Source organism: Callionymus lyra, chromosome 15 (genome assembly GCF_982586985.1).
Source record: "Callionymus lyra chromosome 15, fCalLyr1.hap1.1, whole genome shotgun sequence".
Classification (NCBI taxonomy): Eukaryota; Metazoa; Chordata; class Actinopteri; order Syngnathiformes; family Callionymidae; genus Callionymus; species Callionymus lyra.
The window spans coordinates 4,873,110-4,894,979 of record NC_141832.1 but is presented as its reverse complement, the minus strand read 5'-3'; the positions used below and the strand labels follow the sequence as shown (position 1 = coordinate 4,894,979).

The 21,870-nt window shown below is 43.2% G+C and overlaps 1 protein-coding gene across 1 annotated transcript; it reads left to right on the top strand.

Moving 5' to 3' along the window:
- Positions 1-365: 365 nt before the first annotated feature.
- LOC148064559 (NACHT, LRR and PYD domains-containing protein 3-like) lies at positions 366-20,458 on the top strand. The gene is made up of 13 exons (XM_087808404.1): positions 366-429; positions 1,181-1,259; positions 1,333-1,500; positions 1,569-1,697; positions 1,891-1,963; positions 2,244-2,466; positions 2,596-4,390; positions 7,686-7,859; positions 12,662-12,838; positions 18,485-18,658; positions 18,719-18,892; positions 19,205-19,251; positions 19,692-20,458. Exons 1-13 carry the CDS (start codon positions 393-395, stop codon positions 20,231-20,233), a joined length of 3,792 nt encoding a protein of 1,263 aa, XP_087664530.1. The 5' UTR covers positions 366-392; the 3' UTR covers positions 20,234-20,458.
- Positions 20,459-21,870: the final 1,412 nt, after the last annotated feature.

Sequence of the window (21,870 nt, the reverse complement as noted above, 5' to 3'; positions counted from 1 at the left end):
TTACTTCTTACACTAACAGTTTTGTTAATCAATCATGAATCATCAAGCGATAAAGTAGAACTTTGAACAGGTGTGGTCAGACAGTTGTTTAACTGAGTGTTTCTTATGTAAAGTACTATGTTACTCTGAAGGTTACTCATATAAACATTAATATATTCATGTAAATAACTCCTGCATTCCTTCTTCTAGATCAACATCGTGACTAAACTTGTCAAACGTCGGGATTCTCGTGGAAAATGTTTTGTTGTTGAACGATGTCGTAAAAGTGTGAGTCAACTACATGTTGCACTGATGTCTCTGACAGGACACACCTCCTCACTGACGGTTGATCAGTGTTTCCCTGAGTCTGGATCACAAGCAGCTCAGCTCACCTGGAAGTTTCACCTACAAACATGGACACAAGTCTTCAGAGCAGAGAGCTGCTCACAGGTCAGTGACTTTTTTCATGTTGCCATGTTCCCCAGCCAGAGTGTGAATGCATGAGTCAAGAGTGAGTTTGTGAGGTGAATACATGAATCAAGATTGAGGTGAATAAATGAATCATGAGTGAGGTGAATACATTAATCAAGAGTGAGGTGAATAAATTAATCATGAGTGAGGTGAATAAATGAATCATGAGTGAGGTGAATAAATGAATCATGAGTGAGGTGAATAAATGAATCATGAGTGAGGTGAATAAATGAATCATGAGTGAGGTGAATAAATGAATCATGAGTGAGGTGAATAAATGAATCATGAGTGAGGTGAATAAATGAATCAAGAGTGAGTTGAATAAATGAATCAAGACTGAGGTGAAAAAGAAAATTATTCTTCATGTGTTGATTGAATGAGTGAAAACATAAAAAGATAAAGTGTATCAAAGTCAGTCAAAGAACAAATTGCTCTCATATCAACATGTGCATCAATCATTAACCTGGTGACTGGATGAAGAATCGAGGGCTATAAACACAGGTGTGGCAGCAGCAGGTGAACTCTGATCCTGACTGTTGATAACGTCTGAACTCTGTTCCGGCATCTTTTGATTCCAGCAATAAAAAGTGTTCAGATACCAAGAGTCAAAGTTCATGTGAAGATCAGCAACAACTAGAGTGAACACATGAATGTGTGGTTGAGCAACAACATGTTGTTTGTGTAACAACACAATGATGACGAGTGATGATGCTGTTGTGTTTGTGTGCAGGTGTGGACACAGAGGAGGAAGATCCTGCCTCTAAACCTCCTCTGGGTGAAGACCATGACAGTCAGACCAGAGCTCAGAGGTGAGAAGATCACGTCTCTGTCACACCTACAAATACTGGAATCTTCTTCTCACTGAAACTTGTGTGTGTTCAGATCAAAGCTACGTACATCTGCTGGACCTGGACCTGGACAAAGACCAGGACCAGGACCTGGACCAGGACCTGGACCAGGACCTGGACCTGCTCCCAGCTGTGTGTCTCTGAAGAGTGACGTGTCTATGGGAAGATTTATTGACTTCAGAGGTGAACAGAAGCATCAGAGGTGAGAGACAACAGGAGCAACATGACATTTACTGGTCAGATGGTGAACGACAGAAGTGTTGATCAGAGTTGTGTCTCTTTCAGGATCTACCAGGAGAAACAAAAAGAGTCTGAACTCAACTGTGAGTCTCTGAAGAGTGAAGCATCAATGGGACAACCTATTGATTTCAAAGGTGGACAAGAGTCTTCAGGAGACAGGTGAGGTTTTCTTCTCTCTTTTCTCCACTGATACCAACTGCTCATGAACTGTTAGTCAAAAGTGCTGCAGACAGTCGTGAAAGAAAGTCAACATCCAAGAGAAGAAGCAACAAACTGAAGCCATGAAGTCTTGCTCAGATCATTGGTGACATTGTAGAAGTAGAACTTATCGACTACCTGATGTTCTTCACAGAGAGGATCAGCAGGTCTCAGATGTTCTCCAGTGTGTCCAGCAGCATCAGACAGATGTGGAGTCCACGATTCAGGTACGTTCTTCAGCTTCACCTGCGAACTACAGCAGCTGCTTCTGCTGCTTCATGAAGCTCTGAGTACTGGACACCTGCATCTGTCAGCTTCACACTTGAGCTGTTCCTACATGAACCAGAAGGTCTGGTGTGGCTGAGACTCTTGTTTGGTTCTGGAGAGAAGATGAGATTTAAATATAATTTTTCCTTCTATGACGTCAATAAGAGACGTAATATCACGTCCTGCTCGTGAAGAAAGTTGAGACCTGCCTCTAGTCATATGTGTCTGTGTGTGTTTCAGCTGCTGGAGGAGAAGGTCATGACCCTGGTGAAGGAGGAACTGGAGAGAGTGAAGAAGTTTCTCAGACCAGGTGAGCAGAAACACCTGGATGATGATGAGGAAGAGGAGGAGTCGAAGTGTGAAGAGGAGCAGATGAGGAGCAGCAGAGAAGCTTTCCTGAAGATCATCCTGAACTTCCTGAGGAGCATGAAGCAGGAGGAGCTTGCTGGTCGCCTGTGGGGAAGTAAGAGGATTTGAACCTTCAACCTGCTGAATATGACGTCTTGAAGTAAATTTGTGATGGAAGTTCCTGCAGCTGATGAGAAGATTGATCTTCTAGAATCTTGAGCTTCATGTGACTTCTCTTCTTCAGGAAGTCATGCTGGAAAGCGTCAAAGACGACTGAAGAGGAGCCTGAAGAAGAAGTTCCACAGTGTGTCTGAGGGGGTCGCTAAAGCAGGAAACTCTGCTCCTCTGAATCAGATCTACACGGAGCTCTACATCACTGAGGGGGGCACAGACCAGGTCAACCAGGAGCACGAGGTCCGACAGATCGAAGCAGCCACCAGGAACCAGACCAGACCAGAAACTACCATCAGAACAGAAGACCTCTTTAAAGCCTCACCTGAGAGAGACCCACCAATCAGGAGCCTGCTGACGAAGGGCGTGGCTGGCATTGGGAAGACCCTCCTGACACGGAAGATCACTCTGGACTGGGCTGAAGACAAAGCCCACCAGAACTTCCACCTCATGTTTCCTTTCACCTTCAGAGAGCTGAACCTGCTGAAAGAGAAGAAGTTGAGTTTGATGGAACTTGTTCATCTTTTCTTTCCTGAAACCAAAGATCTCATCAGTTTTGAAGGACTCCAGGTCCTGTTCATCTTTGATGGTCTGGACGAGTGTCGACTCCCTCTGGACTTCCTCAACAGTCAGGTCCTGACAGCAGCTACAGAGTCCACCTCAGTAGACGTCCTCCTGACAAACCTCATCAGAGGGAATCTTCTTCCCTCAGCTCGTCTCTGGATCACCACACGACCTGCAGCAGCCAATCAGATCCCTCCTGAGTGTGTGGACATGGTGACAGAGGTCAGAGGGTTCACTGACCTCCAGAAGGAGGAGTACTTCAGAAAGAGGTCCAGTGATGAGGAGCAGACCAGCAGCATCATCTCTCACATCAAGACCTCACGAAGCCTCCACATCATGTGTCACATCCCGATCTTCTGCTGGATCATTGCCACAGTACTGGAGGACATGTTGAAGAGAGGAGAGACAGGACAGCTGCCCAACACCCTGACTGAGATGTTCATCCACTTCCTGGTGGTTCTGTCCAAAGTCAAGAAGATGAAGTACCATGGAGCAGCTGGGACAGACACAGTTTGGGATCCTGAGAGCAGGGAGATGATGGAGTCTCTGGGAAAACTGGCTTTTGAGCATCTGAAGAAAGGAAACTTGGTCTTCTATGAATCAGACCTGACAGAGTGTGACATCAACATCACAGCTGCTTCACTTCACTCAGGAGTCTTCACTCAGATCTTCAGAGAGGAGAGAGGACTCTACCAGGACCAGATGTTCTGCTTCATCCACCTGAGTCTTCAGGAGTTTCTGGCTGCTCTTCATGTTCACCAGAACTTCATCAAGTCTGGAGTCAACTTGCTTGATTCACAACAACCATCCAAACTGTCAAGAATGTTTAGAAACAAACTTCCAATCAAAAGTTTCTACCAGAGAACCATCAATGAAGCTGTAGAAAGTCCAAATGGACATCTGGACTTGTTCCTGCGCTTCCTTCTGGGTCTTTCTCTGCAGACCAGCCAGAGTCTCCTGACAGGTTTACTGAAACAAACAGGAAGAAGCTCTTGGACCAATCAGGACACAGCAAAGCTCATCAAGGAGAAGATCAGTGAGAATGTGTCTCCAGAGAGAATCATCAACCTGTTCCACTGTCTGAATGAAGTGAAGGACACTTCTCTGGTGGAGGAGGTCCAACAGCAGCTGAGATCAGGACGTCTCTCCACAGATAAACTGTCTCCTGCTCAATGGTCCAGCCTGGCCTTCATCTTACTGTCCTCAGAGGAACATCTGAAAGTGTTTGACCTGAAGAAATACTCTACCTCAGAGGAGGTTCTTGAGAGGCTTCTGCCGGTGGTTCAAGCTTCAAATGAAGTTCTGTAAGTGGATCATTGAAACATCTCTGATATGAACCATGAATGTTTGATTTCCTTCTTCATTTTATTCAGGCTGAGAAACTCCAACTTCCTTTCTCTCTTCATGGTTTTTTTTTCACGTTGTTTTGTAAATCCATCATTTTCTAAAGTCACTTTTTGAACATCAACTTATATTTGAATTTCATGAGCAAACACTTGAACATGTGTCGTGGACACAAACACACAAACAGGGAATGAACAACTGTATGTTTCTCCCTCAGGCACAGACAGGGTTTATTTTAGGATTGTCCCCAAAATCCAGCGTGAAAACTGAACATAAATGAAGAAAATGAAAAGTTTAACCAGTGTTAATAGAACAGAAAATAACATTCAGAAACAACCTCCTTCAAAAATAGTCTCCAAACTTGACAAATGTTTCAAAAGTTGAAAGTAATTCAGTGCATGTGAAGCAAACATGGGAGAAGAAATGAAGGTGAATGTGACGGAGGATGATTGAAACTCCATCTGTGTCACAACATAGATCCACTGGATCCAAAGATGGAGAGAATTCACCTTGAATTTTCTAACTGTAAACATTCAAATGAAGACAACAATGTTGAGAGAGTGCAGGAGTGTGAGTGACAAACACACACACATTGTTTGAGCTTGTATTACCTGCAACACCTTCACACTCACACCTGACACTGTTATGAATAATAACTTTGTAAACCTGTTCATATTGAATTGAAGGTTAAAAAACAAATAGAATAAATTGACTGAAGTGAATCTTCACGATTGAATCAGTGTCTTGATTAAATTGAAGATATTTTTACTCTGGAAAAGAATTCGACACAACAATTGAGAGAAAACACACAAAAACACAGAGATAAGTAAGTGAATAGAAAAAGAATCAATGATGTGTTATTATGATCAATATACATGTAACAACCTTTTATTTTCATTTGTCATTGTTGTTTGTTTTGTGACTCTTTTTATTTTTCCTTATGTTATCTTGTGTTTGTTTCTCATATAAACACAAATCAATCCTCTTGTTGACGACACTCGTCTCTTTCACAGGCTGAGCTTCTGTCGACTGTCAGAGAGAAGTTGTTCACTTCTGTCCTCAGTCCTCAGCTCTCCGTCCTCTAGTCTGACTCAACTGGACCTGAGTCACAACTACCTGCAGGATCCAGGAGTGGAGCTGCTGTCTGCTGGACTGAAGAGTCCACACTGTCACCTGGAGACTCTCAGGTCAGAACATCATGTCTTCAGCTTCAGAACATGTGAAAGTCAGAGGTGAGACTCCAGAGAGTCAAAGTTGAGTCTCCAGTGAGTTCTTCAATGAAGCAGATGATTCTAAGTGACCTCAGTCTTCAGCAGGTTCTCACACTTGAACTTGATTTGTTCTTCTGCTGGGTCGTGCTGTTCAGTATGTTGACACATATTTACTGATCTCAGATCCATTCAAACACATTTGAGAGACTCTTGTGATGTCATCACTTGTTCTGTTGCTAGATTTCAATGCAGGGTAATGTTCATGGTGATGTGAGCATGTGTGATGAACACATCAGCAACTGTATGAAAAGTCAAACATGTTCTTCTTCATCACAATATTCATCAGTGTCGTCTCACATCCTGCTCATATCTTTCATTTCAACTCATCTCTGTGTCACCAACTCACTCCTTCTTTCTCTCTTCATGGTTTTTCTTTCACCTTGTTTTGTAAATCCATCATTTTCTAAAGTCACTTTTTGAAATAACATCAACTTTTCATTTGAATTTCATGAGCAAACACTTGAACATGTGACGTGGACACAAACACACAAACAGTGAATGAATAACTCTGTATTATTATTTTATTTATTTATCCTTTATTCATCCAGGTTAGTCTCATTGACATTAAAATCTCTTTTACAAGAGAGACCTGGACAGGATGGACAGCAAAACAGTTACACATACAAACTATTTCTTACAGTATTAAGTCCATTGGTACAATATCAGAAAAAGATAAAAGATTACTGACTAAAAACATTCACACTTGCTGATAGAGTTCGACGTCAAATTCCTGACAACAGCCTTGAATTTGTTAAAAGTCACTTGAGTCTCAAACTTGTGCTGCTTCTTCAGCTTCTTCCACGATGACGGCGCAGAAATCTTAAAAGCTGTTTTACCCAGTTCAGTACGAGCTGGAGGAACATTCATAACCTATAATCTCCTTGTAGATACAAACATGCCAATGACTAAGTCGTCGCCAAGAGAGCGAAGGCCAGTGAACTCTTGAGTATAGTGTGCAGTGATGGGTTAAGGGTCTTCAGTTTGTCATGAACCTCAAGGCTCCATGTTACACAGTGTCCAACATCTTTAGACAGTGAGCTGATGAATTCATGTACAACACATCTCCAGAATCAAGAACGGTCAGGAAGGTAGCTTCGACTCGTCGTCGTCGAGCCTAACCTTAGCTTCAGTTTATTTACCAGGTTTTGTATGTGAATTTTAAAGAGATGTGGTCATCAATCATAAAACCCAAGTATTTGTAAAAATACTCAATTGCAGGACCTTGGGAAGTTAAAATATTGTGATTTATCTCAATCTTTTTGTAATTTGAAAATACCATAAGTTTGGTCTTATCAGCATGGAGAACAAGCTTCAGTTGACAAAGCTGAGCCTGCACTTGATCAAAAGCACGTTGCATGAACTCAAAAGCCTTATTAAGTGAGGATGCAAAACAATACATTTCGGTCATTTCTGGACATTTTGTCCAAGGCTGTTCATGTACAGGGTAAATAACAGTGGTCCTAAAACTGAACCCTATTTTTACTCTGGAAAAGAATTAGACACAACAATTGAGAGAAAACACACAAAAACACTGAGATAAGTAAGTGAATAGAAAAATAATCAATGATGTGTTTATCACGATGTGGAACGGTGACACCCAGGAGACAGGTACTGGAAAACGGTGACGACAAGACAAGGACGTGACAGAGAGTGGAGGCTTAAGAACACAGGGGAGCAATCAGCAGCAGCTGGGGGCGGGACTAACAAGACACGGCTGGACCAATCACTACTCAGACAGGAGGAAGTAAGACTAGCACAGACACAGAAGGGAGCGGATTTCACAATAAAACCGGAAACACAAGGAGGAACATGTAGACTCATGACAGTGTTATTATGATCAATATACATGTAACAACCTTTTATTTTCATTTGTCATTGTTGTTTGTTTTGTGACTCTTTTTATTTTTCCTTATGTTATCTTGTGTTTGTTTCTCATATAAACACAAATCAATCCTCTTGTTGACGACACTCGTCTCTTTCACAGGCTGAGAGACTGTCGACTGTCAGAGAGAAGTTGTTCACTTCTGTCCTCAGTCCTCAGCTCTCCGTCCTCTAGTCTGACTCAACTGGACCTGAGTATCAACGACCTGCAGGATCCAGGAGTGGAGCTGCTGTCTGCTGGACTGAAGGGTCCACACTGTCACCTGGAGACTCTCAGGTCAGAACATCATGTCTTCAGCTTCAGAACATGTGAAAGTCAGAGGTGAGACTCCAGAGAGTCAAAGCTGCGCGTGGATCACTCGTCTTTTATTTGTAGGATTCTGCACATAAATCAAAATACTGTTTGAGGATGGATCGCTCACACACTCGTTCCTCTCGCTCTAGAAACACCACACAATAAGTTAAACGTTAAACAATTAAACAAACATATACAATAAAACTGCTACTAAACAAAGAACATAAAATATGACATTGAAAGAAAAAGGTGTTTCTAACATATTTTTCTACACTAATGCTCACAGAGCATCTCCTCCTCCTACCTCATCGCAGTCCTCGAGGCCATAGACATATTTACATGGACGCCGCATCGACTGCTGCCGCCCACTAGAGCGGTGTGTATACAGGGCGGCCATCTTGGTACAGTGTCACTCGCTCCTACAGTGCATTAGGTCTATAGAGGAATGATGTGTTTACACTATCACTAATCGCTCATTTGTCAAGAGGGCAGAACCCGATCACCAACAGCAAGAGACATGCCCCTAGCTCTGCGGGTAGATTTTGGCCAATTTGAGTAGCTTTGGCTAACTCCTGCTTCAACCGAGACACAAAGTCATGATGGTCAACAACAGTGGAATCAGGGAGAGCATGCTGGAACACAACATCAACAGGTTATCGTGGTGTCCTGCCAAACATGAGGAAAAAGGGTGCGAACCCAGTCGACGGGATACCTGCTTATCTTTTGAGAAATGATCAGTCACAACAAGTACATCCACGCTTTGATTGACAGATTTCTCAGCAAAAATCTATGCAAACCAATTCCAAAGGTGCAGCTGTTGGAATGCATTCAAGGGGGACACGAAATGCAGGTTCTGGAGTTTTAGCAACAACACAGCGAAAACAGCCCTTTACTAATGATTTGAATGATGTCACTCTCCAGTCCACTCCAGTGACACAGTGCGTGCCTGACCCTGACGACCTCTGAGTCATGTAAACCACGCAACACCTGACCTTTGAATGAATTTGGGGCGATTAACTGGAAGATTTTCTGTGTTTAGTCGCCTATGACGTTTGACATAATAAAACGCCATGTTTAGAATGTTGTCATGTTCTTGCAGTCTGGCTATTTCACTTTTAGTTAATGAGTCAGACTGAGTGATGTCCACAAGTTGAGGAAGAGGAGGTTTTGTGCCTTCTTTCTGGCTCATTCCACCGGAGATTTGTGCTCCAAAAACGGCTGATAATTCTTCAGCTGTCAAGGAATTTTGTTGGTCTAGTGCAGGGGTGGCCAACCAGTCAGAGCCTAAGAGCCACATTTTTTTTACTGTGTTACCGCAAAGAGCCACATCATACACACACACACACACACACCCCCACACACACACACACACACACACACACACACACACTCACACACTGAGCAGCATTCACACAATTTGTAGTACCGGAAGTAGTAGTAGTGGAATCAGTAGAAGTGGAACTGGTAGTGGAAGAAGTAGTTGGATTAGTAGTAGTGGAATTAGTAGTGGAAGTAGTAGTTGAAGTAGTAGTTGAAGTAGTAGTTGTGGAAGTAGTAGTGGAATTAGTAGTAGAAGTTGTAGTGGAATTAGTAGTAGAAGTAGTAGTGGAATTAGAAGTAGAAGTAGTAGTGGAATTAGTAGTAGAAGTAGTAGTGGAATTAGTATTAGAAGTAGTAGTGGAATTAGTAGTAGAAGTAGTAGTGGAATTAGTAGTAGAAGTAGTAGTGGAATTAGTAGTAGAAGTAGTAGGTTACAGTGGAAGGAGTTGAAAGTTGAGTTGAAGAGTTTCCTCATTGAAATGAACGGGGGAAAAGGGTAGAAAAAGAGGAATAAAAGAAAGAATGGAAGAGATAAAAGAGAACTTTTCCACAGACTATAAACAAACCATATATATAAAGTCATATGTCACCTCTGGGTTTTGAACCCAGGACCTCAGTCATCAAGAGCGAGGTTCATACCACTAGACCATCAAGCCATGAAACAAATGACATTTATTTTTTGATATATCTTTACAGTATTAAGCAATGGTTCCTGTTTTTTTGATTTTGTCTTTGAGTTCTTCATAGGTTCTAAAAACATTGTTGTCTCAGTGCATCAGTGAATCTGTGATCCATCGCAGGGTCTGGTTGAGGAAGTCATGTGTTCGTTTATCCACGATTGCTTTCACCTGATCAATCGTGTCATCTTGGTCTTTGTTCAACAAGTAAACCTGGACGCTCTTGTTTTCATTCATCAACTGTTTACTTCTGCTCCAGGTTCTTCTAAAAGCACATTTTTCCTGCTCCAGCCACACTGTACTTTATTATTGATCTGTTTTTACTTTCTCCACTAGAGTATTACTTCAACTGTAAAGTGTCTTCAGATAACTTTGTTATGATAACACACTTTTACAATTTACACAATTAAATTATTATTATTATTATGAATGACTCTTAGTACTAGTACTTGTAGTACTATAAGTACTCGTAGAAGTATGAGTACTCGTAGTACTAGTACTCGTAGTAGTACTAGTACTCATAGTAGTACTCGTACTCGTAGTAGTACTCGTAGTACTATTAGTATTCGTAGTACTAGTACTCATAGTAGTACTAGTACCCGTCGTAGTAGTACTAGTAATCGTAGTACTCGTAGTAGTACTAGTATTTGTACTTCTCATAGTAGTACTAGTACGTGTAGTACTCGTAGTAGTACTAGTACGTGTATAATTACTCGTAGTAGTACTAGTACTTGTAGTACTCCTAGTAGTGCTAGTATTTGTAGTACTCCTTGTAGTACTAGTACGTGTACTAGTATTCTTAGTAGTACTAGTATTTGTAGTACTCGTAGTAGTTCTAGTATTTGTAGTAGTACTCGTACGTGTAGTTATACTACGAGTGAAGGATTAGAGGATTGAATAAGTGGAGGAGTAAAGGAGTAGAGTATTTAATGAGTAGAGTAGTAAAGGAGTAGAGTAGTGAAGGATTTAATGAGTAGAGTAGTGAAGGAGTAGAGTAGTGGAGGAGTGAAGGAGTAGAGTATTTAATGAGTAGAGTAGTGAAGGAGTAGAGTAGTGGGAGAGTACAGGAGTGAAGGAGTAGAGGATTTAATGAGTAGAGTATTGGAGGAGTGAAGGAGTAGAGGAGTGAAGGAGAGTATAATTATTAGTATAACTATCAGTTTAAGTATAACTATAAGTATAAGTTAAACTATACTTATAAGTACAACTATAAGTATAAGTATAAGTATAACTATAATTATAACTATAAGTATAACTATAAGTTGAACTATAATTATAAGTATAGATATAAGTTTAACTATAATTATAACTATAAGTTTAACTGACTGGCGATCCTCAGTTTCTCATATTGACTAGAGGGGACACGGGGGTACTGCAGTCTGAAAGGCTTGTCGTCCAAACAGATTCTATATATACATATTCAGTTGCCTCAACACAATCCATTTTGTGTTTTGAGAAAGAACCATAACTTGGTTCCGACTCTGGTTCTGCAGCAGCATCTTTTCCAACAACCCCAGCAACCTCTCCATTGTAGAAGAGTCTTGATCAACTGGCTGCTGTCTCTCAGGTGGTTCACAGGCTGCTGTAGGTTAACTTCAACTCTATCCATGTTCACCTCTTCACTATGTTTGGCTGGTGTCTTCAAACTAGTCTATGAAATTCATCCAACTCGTCCTGCACTTCACGGCTGACCATTTATCCAAAGGATGGACCGGAATGTGAGCCAGATCTGGGTGATCAAACATTTGCCTTGTTCCCACAAGCAACCTGTGGCGACTGCAGCAGCTTTATTGAGGCGGAGCCAGTAGTCAAACGGGTCTTCATCTGTGAGAGTTGAACGAAAGGCACCATGAATATCGTTCGGAAGAAAAATGTTTCCTCAAGAGACCATACACAGCGTGAGGACGGCGTGCAACATCTATCTCTCCATTTCTATCCCAAACTTCACTCTTTAGCTCGAGCCCTTAAATGTGTGAGAATTTCTTCGACCCGACTCTCCAGTTGAACATCACGTTTCTTGAAATAATCTTCCATCAACTCGAGCCATTCTTCCAACTCAACTTTGTCTGAACATCCCCACGGAAAACAAGAGGAGCCTTGAGTTCTCTTTGTGTTTCGTGTCTAACATGAGAGAATCTAGAAATGTCCGTTGGGAAGTGACTTGAACCATCATGGGCTCCTGAGCTGTTGTGTGGGGCTGATGGAGGGGCTGTCGTCCTTGGATGGGATACCATAGTCTCAGCTCACTGTCCTCCATATGTTGAACTACATCAGTCATTTGGTCAGTCATGTTGGCATTAGCTGAAGGTTGATAGTAGTCCATGTATAGTGGAAGTAGTCGACTCCTTGATTGTCAAACACACACACATTGTTTGAGCTTGTATTACCTGCAACACCTTCACACTCACACCTGACACGGTTATGAATAATAACTTTGTAAACCTGTTCATATTGAATTGAAGGTTAAAAAACAAATAGAATAAATTGACTGAAGTGAATCTTCACGATTGAATCAGTGTCTTGATTAAATTGAAGATATTTTTACTCTGGAAAAGAATTCGACACAACAATTGAGAGAAAACACACAAAAACACTGAGATAAGTAAGTGAATAGAAAAAGAATCAATGATGTGTTATTATGATCAATATACATGTAACAACCTTTTATTTTCATTTGTCATTGTTGTTTGTTTTGTGACTCTTTATTTTTCCTTATGTTATCTTGTGTTTGTTTCTCATATAAACACAAATCAATCCTCTTGTTGACGACACTCGTCTCTTTCACAGGCTGATCAGGTGTCGACTGTCAGAGAGAAGTTGTTCACTTCTGTCCTCAGTCCTCAGCTCTCCGTCCTCTAGTCTGACTCAACTGGACCTGAGTCACAACCTTGACCTGCAGGATCCAGGAGTGGAGCTGCTGTCTGCTGGACTGAAGAGTCCACACTGTCACCTGGAGACTCTCAGGTCAGAACATCATTTCAAACAAACACAAACACACACATGGATGTAAACAGTGAATGGATTCATGTTTCTTCATGAAACCTTTTTCACTCTGAGAAGGATTTGAATGACTTTTCCTCGACTCATGAACTTGGTTCTAGAAGTTGATATTTCATGAACACAACAGGAAGGTGAAGAATATTTCAGGTCATGTATAATATTTCAAGTCACACAACACAAGTCACACAACTTAAGTCACACAACACAAGTCACACAACACAAGTCGCACAACACAAATCACACAACACAAATCACAAAACACAAATCACACAACACAAGTCGCACAACACAAATCACACAACACAAGTCGCACAACACAAATCACAAAACACAAATCACACAACACAAGTCGCACAACACAAATCACAAAACACAAATCACACAACACAAGTCGCACAACACAAATCACAAAACATAAATCACAAGTCACACAACACAAGTCGCACAACACAAATCACACAACACAAGTCGCACAACACAAATCACAAAACACAAATCACACAACACAAATCACAAAACACAAATCACACAACACAAATCACACAACACAAGTCGCACAACACAAATCACAAAACACAAGTCACACAACACAAGTCGCACAACACAAGTCGCACAACACAAATCACAAAACACAAATCACACAACACAAGTCGCACAACACAAATCACAAAACACAAGTCACACAACACAAATCACACAACACAAATCACACAACACAAGTCGCACAACACAAATCACAAAAAACAAATCACACAACACAAGTCACACAACACAAATCACAAAACACAAGTCACACAACACAAGTCACACAACACAAGTCGCACAACACAAATCACACAACACAAATCACACAACACAAGTCGCACAACACAAATCACAAAACACAAATCACACAACACAAATGACAAAACACAAATCACACAACACAAATCACACAACACAAGTCGCACAACACAAGGCGCACAACACAAATCACATAACACAAATCACACAACACAAGTCAAACAACACAAGTCGCACAACACAAATCACAAAACACAAGTCGCACAACACAAGTCGCACAACACAAATCACAAAACACAAGTCACACAACACAAATCACAAAACACAAATCACACAACACAAGTCGCACAACACAAATCACAAAACACAAATCACACAACACAAGTCGCACAACACAAATCACAAAACACAAGTCACACAACACAAGTCGCACAACACAAATCACAAATCACACAACACAAGTCGCACAACACAAATCACAAAACACAAATCACAAAACACAAGTCACACAACACAAATCACAAAACACAAATCACACAACACAAGTCGCACAACACAAAACACAAGTCACACAACAAAAGTCGCACAACACAAATCACAAAACACAAATCACACAACACAAGTCGCACAACACAAATCACAAAACACAAGTCACACAACACAAGTCGCACAACACAAATCACAAAACACAAATCACACAACACAAGTCGCACAACACAAAACACAAAACACAAATCACACAACACAACTCACATGACACGAGTCACACAACACGACTCACACAAGTCACACAACACGACTTACACAACACAACATGAGTCACACAACAAAAGTCACACAACACGACTCACACGACAAAAGTCACACAACATGAATCACACAACACAAGTCACACGACACGAGTCACACGACAAAAGGCACACAACAAAAGTCACATCAAAAGTCACACCACAAAGGGCACACAACAAAAGTCACACATCAAAAGTCACAGCACAAAAGTCACACCTCAAAAGTCACACCACAAAACTTACACAACAAAAGTCGCACAACAAAAGTCACGCAACAAAAGTCACACCACAAAAGTCACACAACAAAGTCACACAACAAAAGTCACACCACAAAACTCACCCAACAAGAGTCACACAACACAACTCACTTGACACGAGTCAAACAACACAAGTCACACAACACGACTCACACAACACAACAAGAGTCACACAACAAAAGTCACACAACGCGACTCACAGAACACAAGTCAAATAACATGAGTCACACAACGAGTCAAAGTCGAGTTACACAACACCAGTGTGAGTGGAGTTACACAACTAACACAAGTCACACAAGTACACAACACAAGTCACACAACCCAAGTCACACTACACAAGTCACACAACACGAGTCACACAACAGTACTCACACAACACAAGTCAAATAACATGAGTCACACAACAAGTTAAAGTGGAGTGGAGTTACACAACACCAGTGTGAGTGGAGTTACACAACACCATTGTGAGTGGAGTTACACAACACAAGTGTGAGTGGAGTTAAACAAAACCAGTGTGAGTGGAGTTACACAACACCAGTGTGAGTGGAGTTACACAACACCAGTGTGAGTGGAGTTACACAACACCAGTGTGAGTCGAGTTACACAACACCAGTGTGAGTCGAGTTACACAACACCAGTGTGAGTGGAGTTACACAACACCAGTGTGAGTGGAGTTACACAACACAAGTGTGAGTGGAGTTACACAACACCAGTGTGAGTGGAGTTACACAACACAAGTGTGAGTGGAGTTACACAACACCAGTGTGAGTGGAGTTACACAACACCAGTGTGAGTGGAGTTACACAACACCAGTGTGAGTGGAGTTACACAACACAAGTGTGAGTGGAGTTAAACAAAACCAGTGTGAGTGGAGTTACACAACACCAGTGTGAGTGGAGTTACACAACACCAGTGTGAGTGGAGTTACACAACACCAGTGTGAGTGGAGTTACACAACACCAGTGTGAGTGGAGTTACACAACACCAGTGTGAGTGGAGTTACAAAACACAAGTGTGAGTGGAGTTACACAACACAAGTGTTAGTGGAGTTACACAACACCAGTGTGAGTGGAGTTACACAACACCAGTGTGAGTGGAGTTACACAACACAAGTGTGAGTGGAGTTACACAACACCAGTGTGAGTGGAGTTACACAACACAAGTGTGAGTGGAGTTACACAACACAAGTGTGAGTGGAGTTACACAACACCAGTGTGAGTGGAGTTACACAACACCAGTGTGAGTGGAGTTACACAACACCAGTGTGAGTGGAGTTACCCAACACCAGTGTGAGTGGAGTTACCCAACACCAGTGTGAGTGGAGTTACACAACACCAGTGTGAGTGGAGTTACACAACACCAGTGTGAGTCGAGTTACACAACACCAGTGTGAGTGGAGTTACACAACACCAGTGTGAGTGGAGTTACACAACACCAGTGTGAGTGGAGTTACCCAACACCAGTGTGAGTGGAGTTACACAACACCAGTGTGAGTCGAGTTACACAACACCAGTGTGAGTGGAGTTACACAACACAAGTGTGAGTGGAGTTACACAACACCAGTGTGAGTGGAGTTACACAACACCAGTGTGAGTGGAGTTACACAACACCAGTGTGAGTGGAGTTACACAACACCAGTGTGAGTGGAGTTACACAACACCAGTGTGAGTGGAGTTACCCAACACCAGTGTGAGTGGAGTTACACAACACCAGTGTGAGTCGAGTTACACAACACCAGTGTGAGTGGAGTTACCCAACACCAGTGTGAGTGGAGTTACCCAACACCAGTGTGAGTGGAGTTACACAACACCAGTGTGAGTGGAGTTACACAACACCAGTGTGAGTGGAGTTACACAACACCAGTGTGAGTGGAGTTACACAACACCAGTGTGAGTCGAGTTACACAACACCAGTGTGAGTGGAGTTACACAACACAAGTGTGAGTGGAGTTACACAACACCAGTGTGAGTGGAGTTACACAACACCAGTGTGAGTGGAGTTACACAACACCAGTGTGAGTGGAGTTACACAACACCAGTGTGAGTGGAGTTACACAACACCAGTGTGAGTGGAGTTACACAACACCAGTGTGAGTGGAGTTACACAACACCAGTGTGAGTCGAGTTACACAACACCAGTGTGAGTGGAGTTACCCAACACCAGTGTGAGTGGAGTTACACAACACCAGTGTGAGTGGAGTTACACAACACCAGTGTGAGTGGAGTTACACAACACAAGTGTGAGTGGAGTTACACAACACCAGTGTGAGTGGAGTTACACAACACCAGTGTGAGTGGAGTTACACAACACCAGTGTGAGTGGAGTTACACAACACCAGTGTGAGTGGAGTTACCCAACACCAGTGTGAGTGGAGTTACACAACACCAGTGTGAGTCGAGTTACACAACACCAGTGTGAGTGGAGTTACACAACACCAGTGTGAGTGGAGTTACACAACACCAGTGTGAGTCGAGTTACACAACACCAGTGTGAGTGGAGTTACACAACACCAGTGTGAGTGGAGTTACACAACACCAGTGTGAGTGGAGTTACACAACACCAGTGTGAGTGGAGTTACACAACACCAGTGTGAGTCGAGTTACACAACACCAGTGTGAGTGGAGTTACACAACACCAGTGTGAGTGGAGTTACACAACACCAGTGTGAGTGGAGTTACCCAACACCAGTGTGAGTGGAGTTACACAACACCAGTGTGAGTCGAGTTACACAACACCAGTGTGAGTGGAGTTACACAACACCAGTGTGAGTGGAGTTACACAACACCAGTGTGAGTCGAGTTACACAACACCAGTGTGAGTGGAGTTACACAACACCAGTGTGAGTCGAGTTACACAACACCAGTGTGAGTGGAGTTACCCAACACCAGTGTGAGTGGAGTTACACAACACCAGTGTGAGTCGAGTTACACAACACCAGTGTGAGTGGAGTTACACAACACCAGTGTGAGTGGAGTTACACAACACCAGTGTGAGTCGAGTTACACAACACCAGTGTGAGTGGAGTTACACAACACCAGTGTGAGTGGAGTTACACAACACCAGTGTGAGTGGAGTTACCCAACACCAGTGTGAGTAGAGTTACACAACACCAGTGTGAGTGGAGTTACACAATACAAGTGTGAGTGGAGTTACACAACACCAGTGTGAGTGGAGTTACACAACACCAGTGTGAGTGGAGTTACACAACACAAGTGTGAGTGGAGTTACACAACACCAGTGTGAGTGGAGTTACACAACACAAGTGTGAGTGGAGTTACACAACACCAGTGTGAGTGGAGTTACACAACACCAGTGTGAGTGGAGTTACACAACACAAGTGTGAGTGGAGTTACACAACACCAGTGTGAGTGGAGTTACACAACACCAGTGTGAGTGGAGTTACACAACACCAGTGTGAGTGGAGTTACACAACACAAGTGTGAGTGGAGTTACACAACACCAGTGTGAGTGGAGTTACACAACACCAGTGTGAGTGGAGTTACACAACACTAACACTAACACTGACATTAAACACAAACACACATCAATCCTCTCACAACAGTGAGTCATGTGATCATTTATACATCAAGTGTTGAACTGATGAAAACTTCATTATTTCATGTGTTGATCAAGTTGATCCTGATTGAAATCAAAGTCTTCAAATGTTCACACAATCATGTGATGATCTTTTGAACGTCAAGAGTTCAGTGTTTCCTCCAATCAAGGCTTTCAAGTCAAAATAGATAAAAAGTCTCTTGTTGACGTTTCCGTCTCTTTCACAGGCTGATCAACTGTTTCCTGTCAGAGAGAAGTTGTTCACTTCTGTCCTCAGTCCTCAGCTCTCCGTCCTCTAGTCTGACTCTACTGGACCTGACTGAGAACTACCTGAAGGATCCAGGAGTGGAGCTGCTGTCTGCTGGACTGAAGAGTCCACACTGTCACCTGGAGACTCTCAGGTCAGAACATCATGTCTTCAGTTCTTCTGATTTAATGAAACTGTTTCTCCTTCATAACAGTCTGTCAGGGTGTCAGATCTCAGCAGGAGGTTGTTCTTCTCTGGCCTCAGCTCTGACATCTAACCCGTCCCATCTGAGAGAGCTGGACCTGAGCTTCAATCATCCAGGAGGACCAGGACTGGAGCTGCTGTCTGCTGGACTGGAGAGTCCAGACTGGAGGCTGGAGACTCTCAGGTATGGACGGAGCAGCAGAACTCACTGACTGAGCTCCAAAGATCTTCAGGACTGAACATGTGATCAGAAGCAGAGAGATGTGAGTGTGTGACGCTGCTCAGACTCTTCATCTGAACTGAGAACATGAATCCAACTCTCAGAGCTTCTCCATGTTCTCCTGCTGGACACCAGTGGAAGAACAAGGAGACAGTGGAGACTGAGCGAGTGTTTCTAGATCCATCTTTGTTGTGGTCAACACAGTCATGAAAGAACGTCCACTTAGCAGCATCTGAAGTCAAATGAATCTGATCTTCTCAATGTTTCCTCCTCCAGGCTGGATCACTGTGGACCACAGAGGTTAACATCTGGATGGAAGAAGTGTAAGTTTGATTTGATTGATGGATGAGAACTCCTTGACTCTGTCAGCTTCTAGTGGAGCAGTTATGATGTTGAGATGTTGTTACACTTGAATCTGCTGATGGAGCTTCATCAAGTCCAGGATGATGGTGGAGATGAACACAGAGATGTTTCAAGAACATGAAGAAACATCATGTTAGCTACATGCTAGTTTAGCTGCTGACTTGATATGGACACACTGGTGTCAATCAAATGTGACAAGATGATTCTGGGATGTTTCTCCTGGTTCTTCTCTGGAGGTGGTCCCAGTCTCAGAAGACTGTTGACTTCACTTTGATGATGATCTCCACTAGATGTCAACAAACAGAGCAGCCCTCCCTGGCTTGCTGGGACACTGAGTCCATGATTGTGTTGAAGAGAAAGTTCTTCCACCATCATCACCTCTCGTGTCTTCTTCTCTCAGACTTCCGTCCACTCTCACTGGACCCGGACACAGCACACCGGCGCCTCCTACTGTCCAACGACAACAGGACGGTGGAACTTGTGACGCAGGATCAGGATTATCTGGACCATCCCGACAGATTCCACCGGTGTCTTCAGGTGATGAGCAGAGAAGCTGTGACTGGACCATGTTACTGGGAGCTGGAGTGGAGAGGAGGAGCTTCTATCGCACTGACTCTCAGAAGAGACGGAGGGAAAGAAGACGAGTCTGAGTTTGGACAGAACCGTTATTCCTGGAGTCTGAGCTGCTCTGATGATGATGGATATAAATTCTGTCACGATAAGAACAAATATGTCATCAAGAGTCAAGAAGTTTCTCACAGAGTAGGAATGATGATGAACTTTAGTGAACCTGGATATTTAACCTTCTTCAGTGTCTCCTCTGGTGGAAAGAAACACCTCGACACCTTCTTCACCTCCACTGAACCTTTGTACCTGGGATTTGGACTCACAGAGGTTCCTGGTTCTGGTTCCTCAGTGTGTGTGTGTGACCTGAGTGTGTGAGTGTGTTCCTCCAACACACTTGTGTTGCTGCTGTCAATCATCATTAAAGTGCTGACAGTGATGATGGAAGAAATCTGCTCCTGAAACAAACGTGTTGATCTGAATGTTGTTGAAGAAACTCTTTCATCACTTGTTGAGTCGACTGAAGACTTGAAGTTCAGTGGAGCACGAGTCACTTATGATGTTCATCATGATATAATAAAACATTTGGTTTAAAACTTTCAAGAGACTCAAGGTCACTTCACAATAAAAGGTTAGAAAGAAGGTCAGACGGGTAGATGTGAGGTCAGACAGGTAGATGTGAGGTCAGACAGGTACATGTGAGGTCAGACAGGTAGATGTGAGGTCAGACAGGTAGATGTGAGGTCAGACGGGTACATGTGAGGTCAGACGGGTAGATGTGAGGTCAGATGGGTACAAGTGAGGTCAGACAGGTAGATGTGAGGTCAGACGGGTAGATGTGAGGTCAGACAGGAAGATGTGAGGTCAGATGGGTACAAGTGAGGTCAGACAGGTAGATGTGAGGTCAGACAGGAAGATGTGAGGTCAGATGGGTACATGTGAGGTCAGACAGGTAGATGTGAGGTCAGACGGGTAGATGTGAGGTCAGACAGGTAGATGTGAGGTCAGACGGGTAGATGTGAGGTCAGACAGGTACATGTGAGGTCAGACGGGTAGATGTGAGGTCAGACAGGTAGATGTGAGGTCAGACAGGTAGATGTGAGGTCAGACGGGTACATGTGAGGTCAGACAGGTACATGTGAGGTCAGACGGGTACATGTGAGGTCAGACAGGTAGATGTGAGGTCAGATGGGTACAAGTGAGGTCAGACAGGTAGATGTGAGGTCAGACAGGTACATGTGAGGTCAGACAGGTAGATGTGAGGTCAGACGGGTACATGTGAGGTCAGACAGGTAGATGTGAGGTCAGACAGGTAGATGTGAGGTCAGACGGGTACATGTGAGGTCAGATGGGTACAAGTGAGGTCAGACAGGTAGATGTGAGGTCAGAGGGGTAGATGTGAGGTCAGACGGGTAGATGTGAGGTCAGATGGGTACAAGTGAGGTCAGACAGGTAGATGTGAGGTCAGACGGGTAGATGTGAGGTCAGACGGGTACATGTGAGGTCAGACGGGTACATGTGAGGTCAGACAGGTAGATGTGAGGTCAGATGGGTACAAGTGAGGTCAGACAGGTAGATGTGAGGTCAGACGGGTAGATGTGAGGTCAGACAGGTAGATGTGAGGTCAGACGGGTAGATGTGAGGTCAGACAGGTACATGTGAGGTCAGACGGGTAGATGTGAGGTCAGACAGGTAGATGTGAGGTCAGACAGGTAGATGTGAGGTCAGACGGGTACATGTGATGTCAGACAGGTAGATGTGAGGTCAGACAGGTAGATGTGAGGTCACACAGGTAGATGTGAGGTCAGACGGGTAGATGTGAGGTCAGACAGGTAGATGTGAGGTCAGACGGGTACATGTGAGGTCAGACAGGTAGATGGGAGGTCAGACAGGTAGATGTGAGGTCAGACGGGTACATGTGAGGTCAGACAGGTAGATGTGAGGTCAGACAGGTAGATGTGAGGTCAGACAGGTAGATGTGAGGTCAGACGGGTACATGTGAGGTCAGACAGGTA

Excerpts from the sequence above, each read along its gene's own strand:
- LOC148064559 (XM_087808404.1), top strand. The coding sequence starts at position 393 with ATGGACACAAGTCTTCAGAGCAGAGAGCTGCTCACAG. Across the intron at positions 7,860-12,661 it reads TGTCACCTGGAGACTCTCAG|GCTGATCAGGTGTCGACTGT; the intron begins GTCAGAACATCA and ends TCTCTTTCACAG. Across the intron at positions 18,659-18,718 it reads TGTCACCTGGAGACTCTCAG|TCTGTCAGGGTGTCAGATCT; the intron begins GTCAGAACATCA and ends CCTTCATAACAG.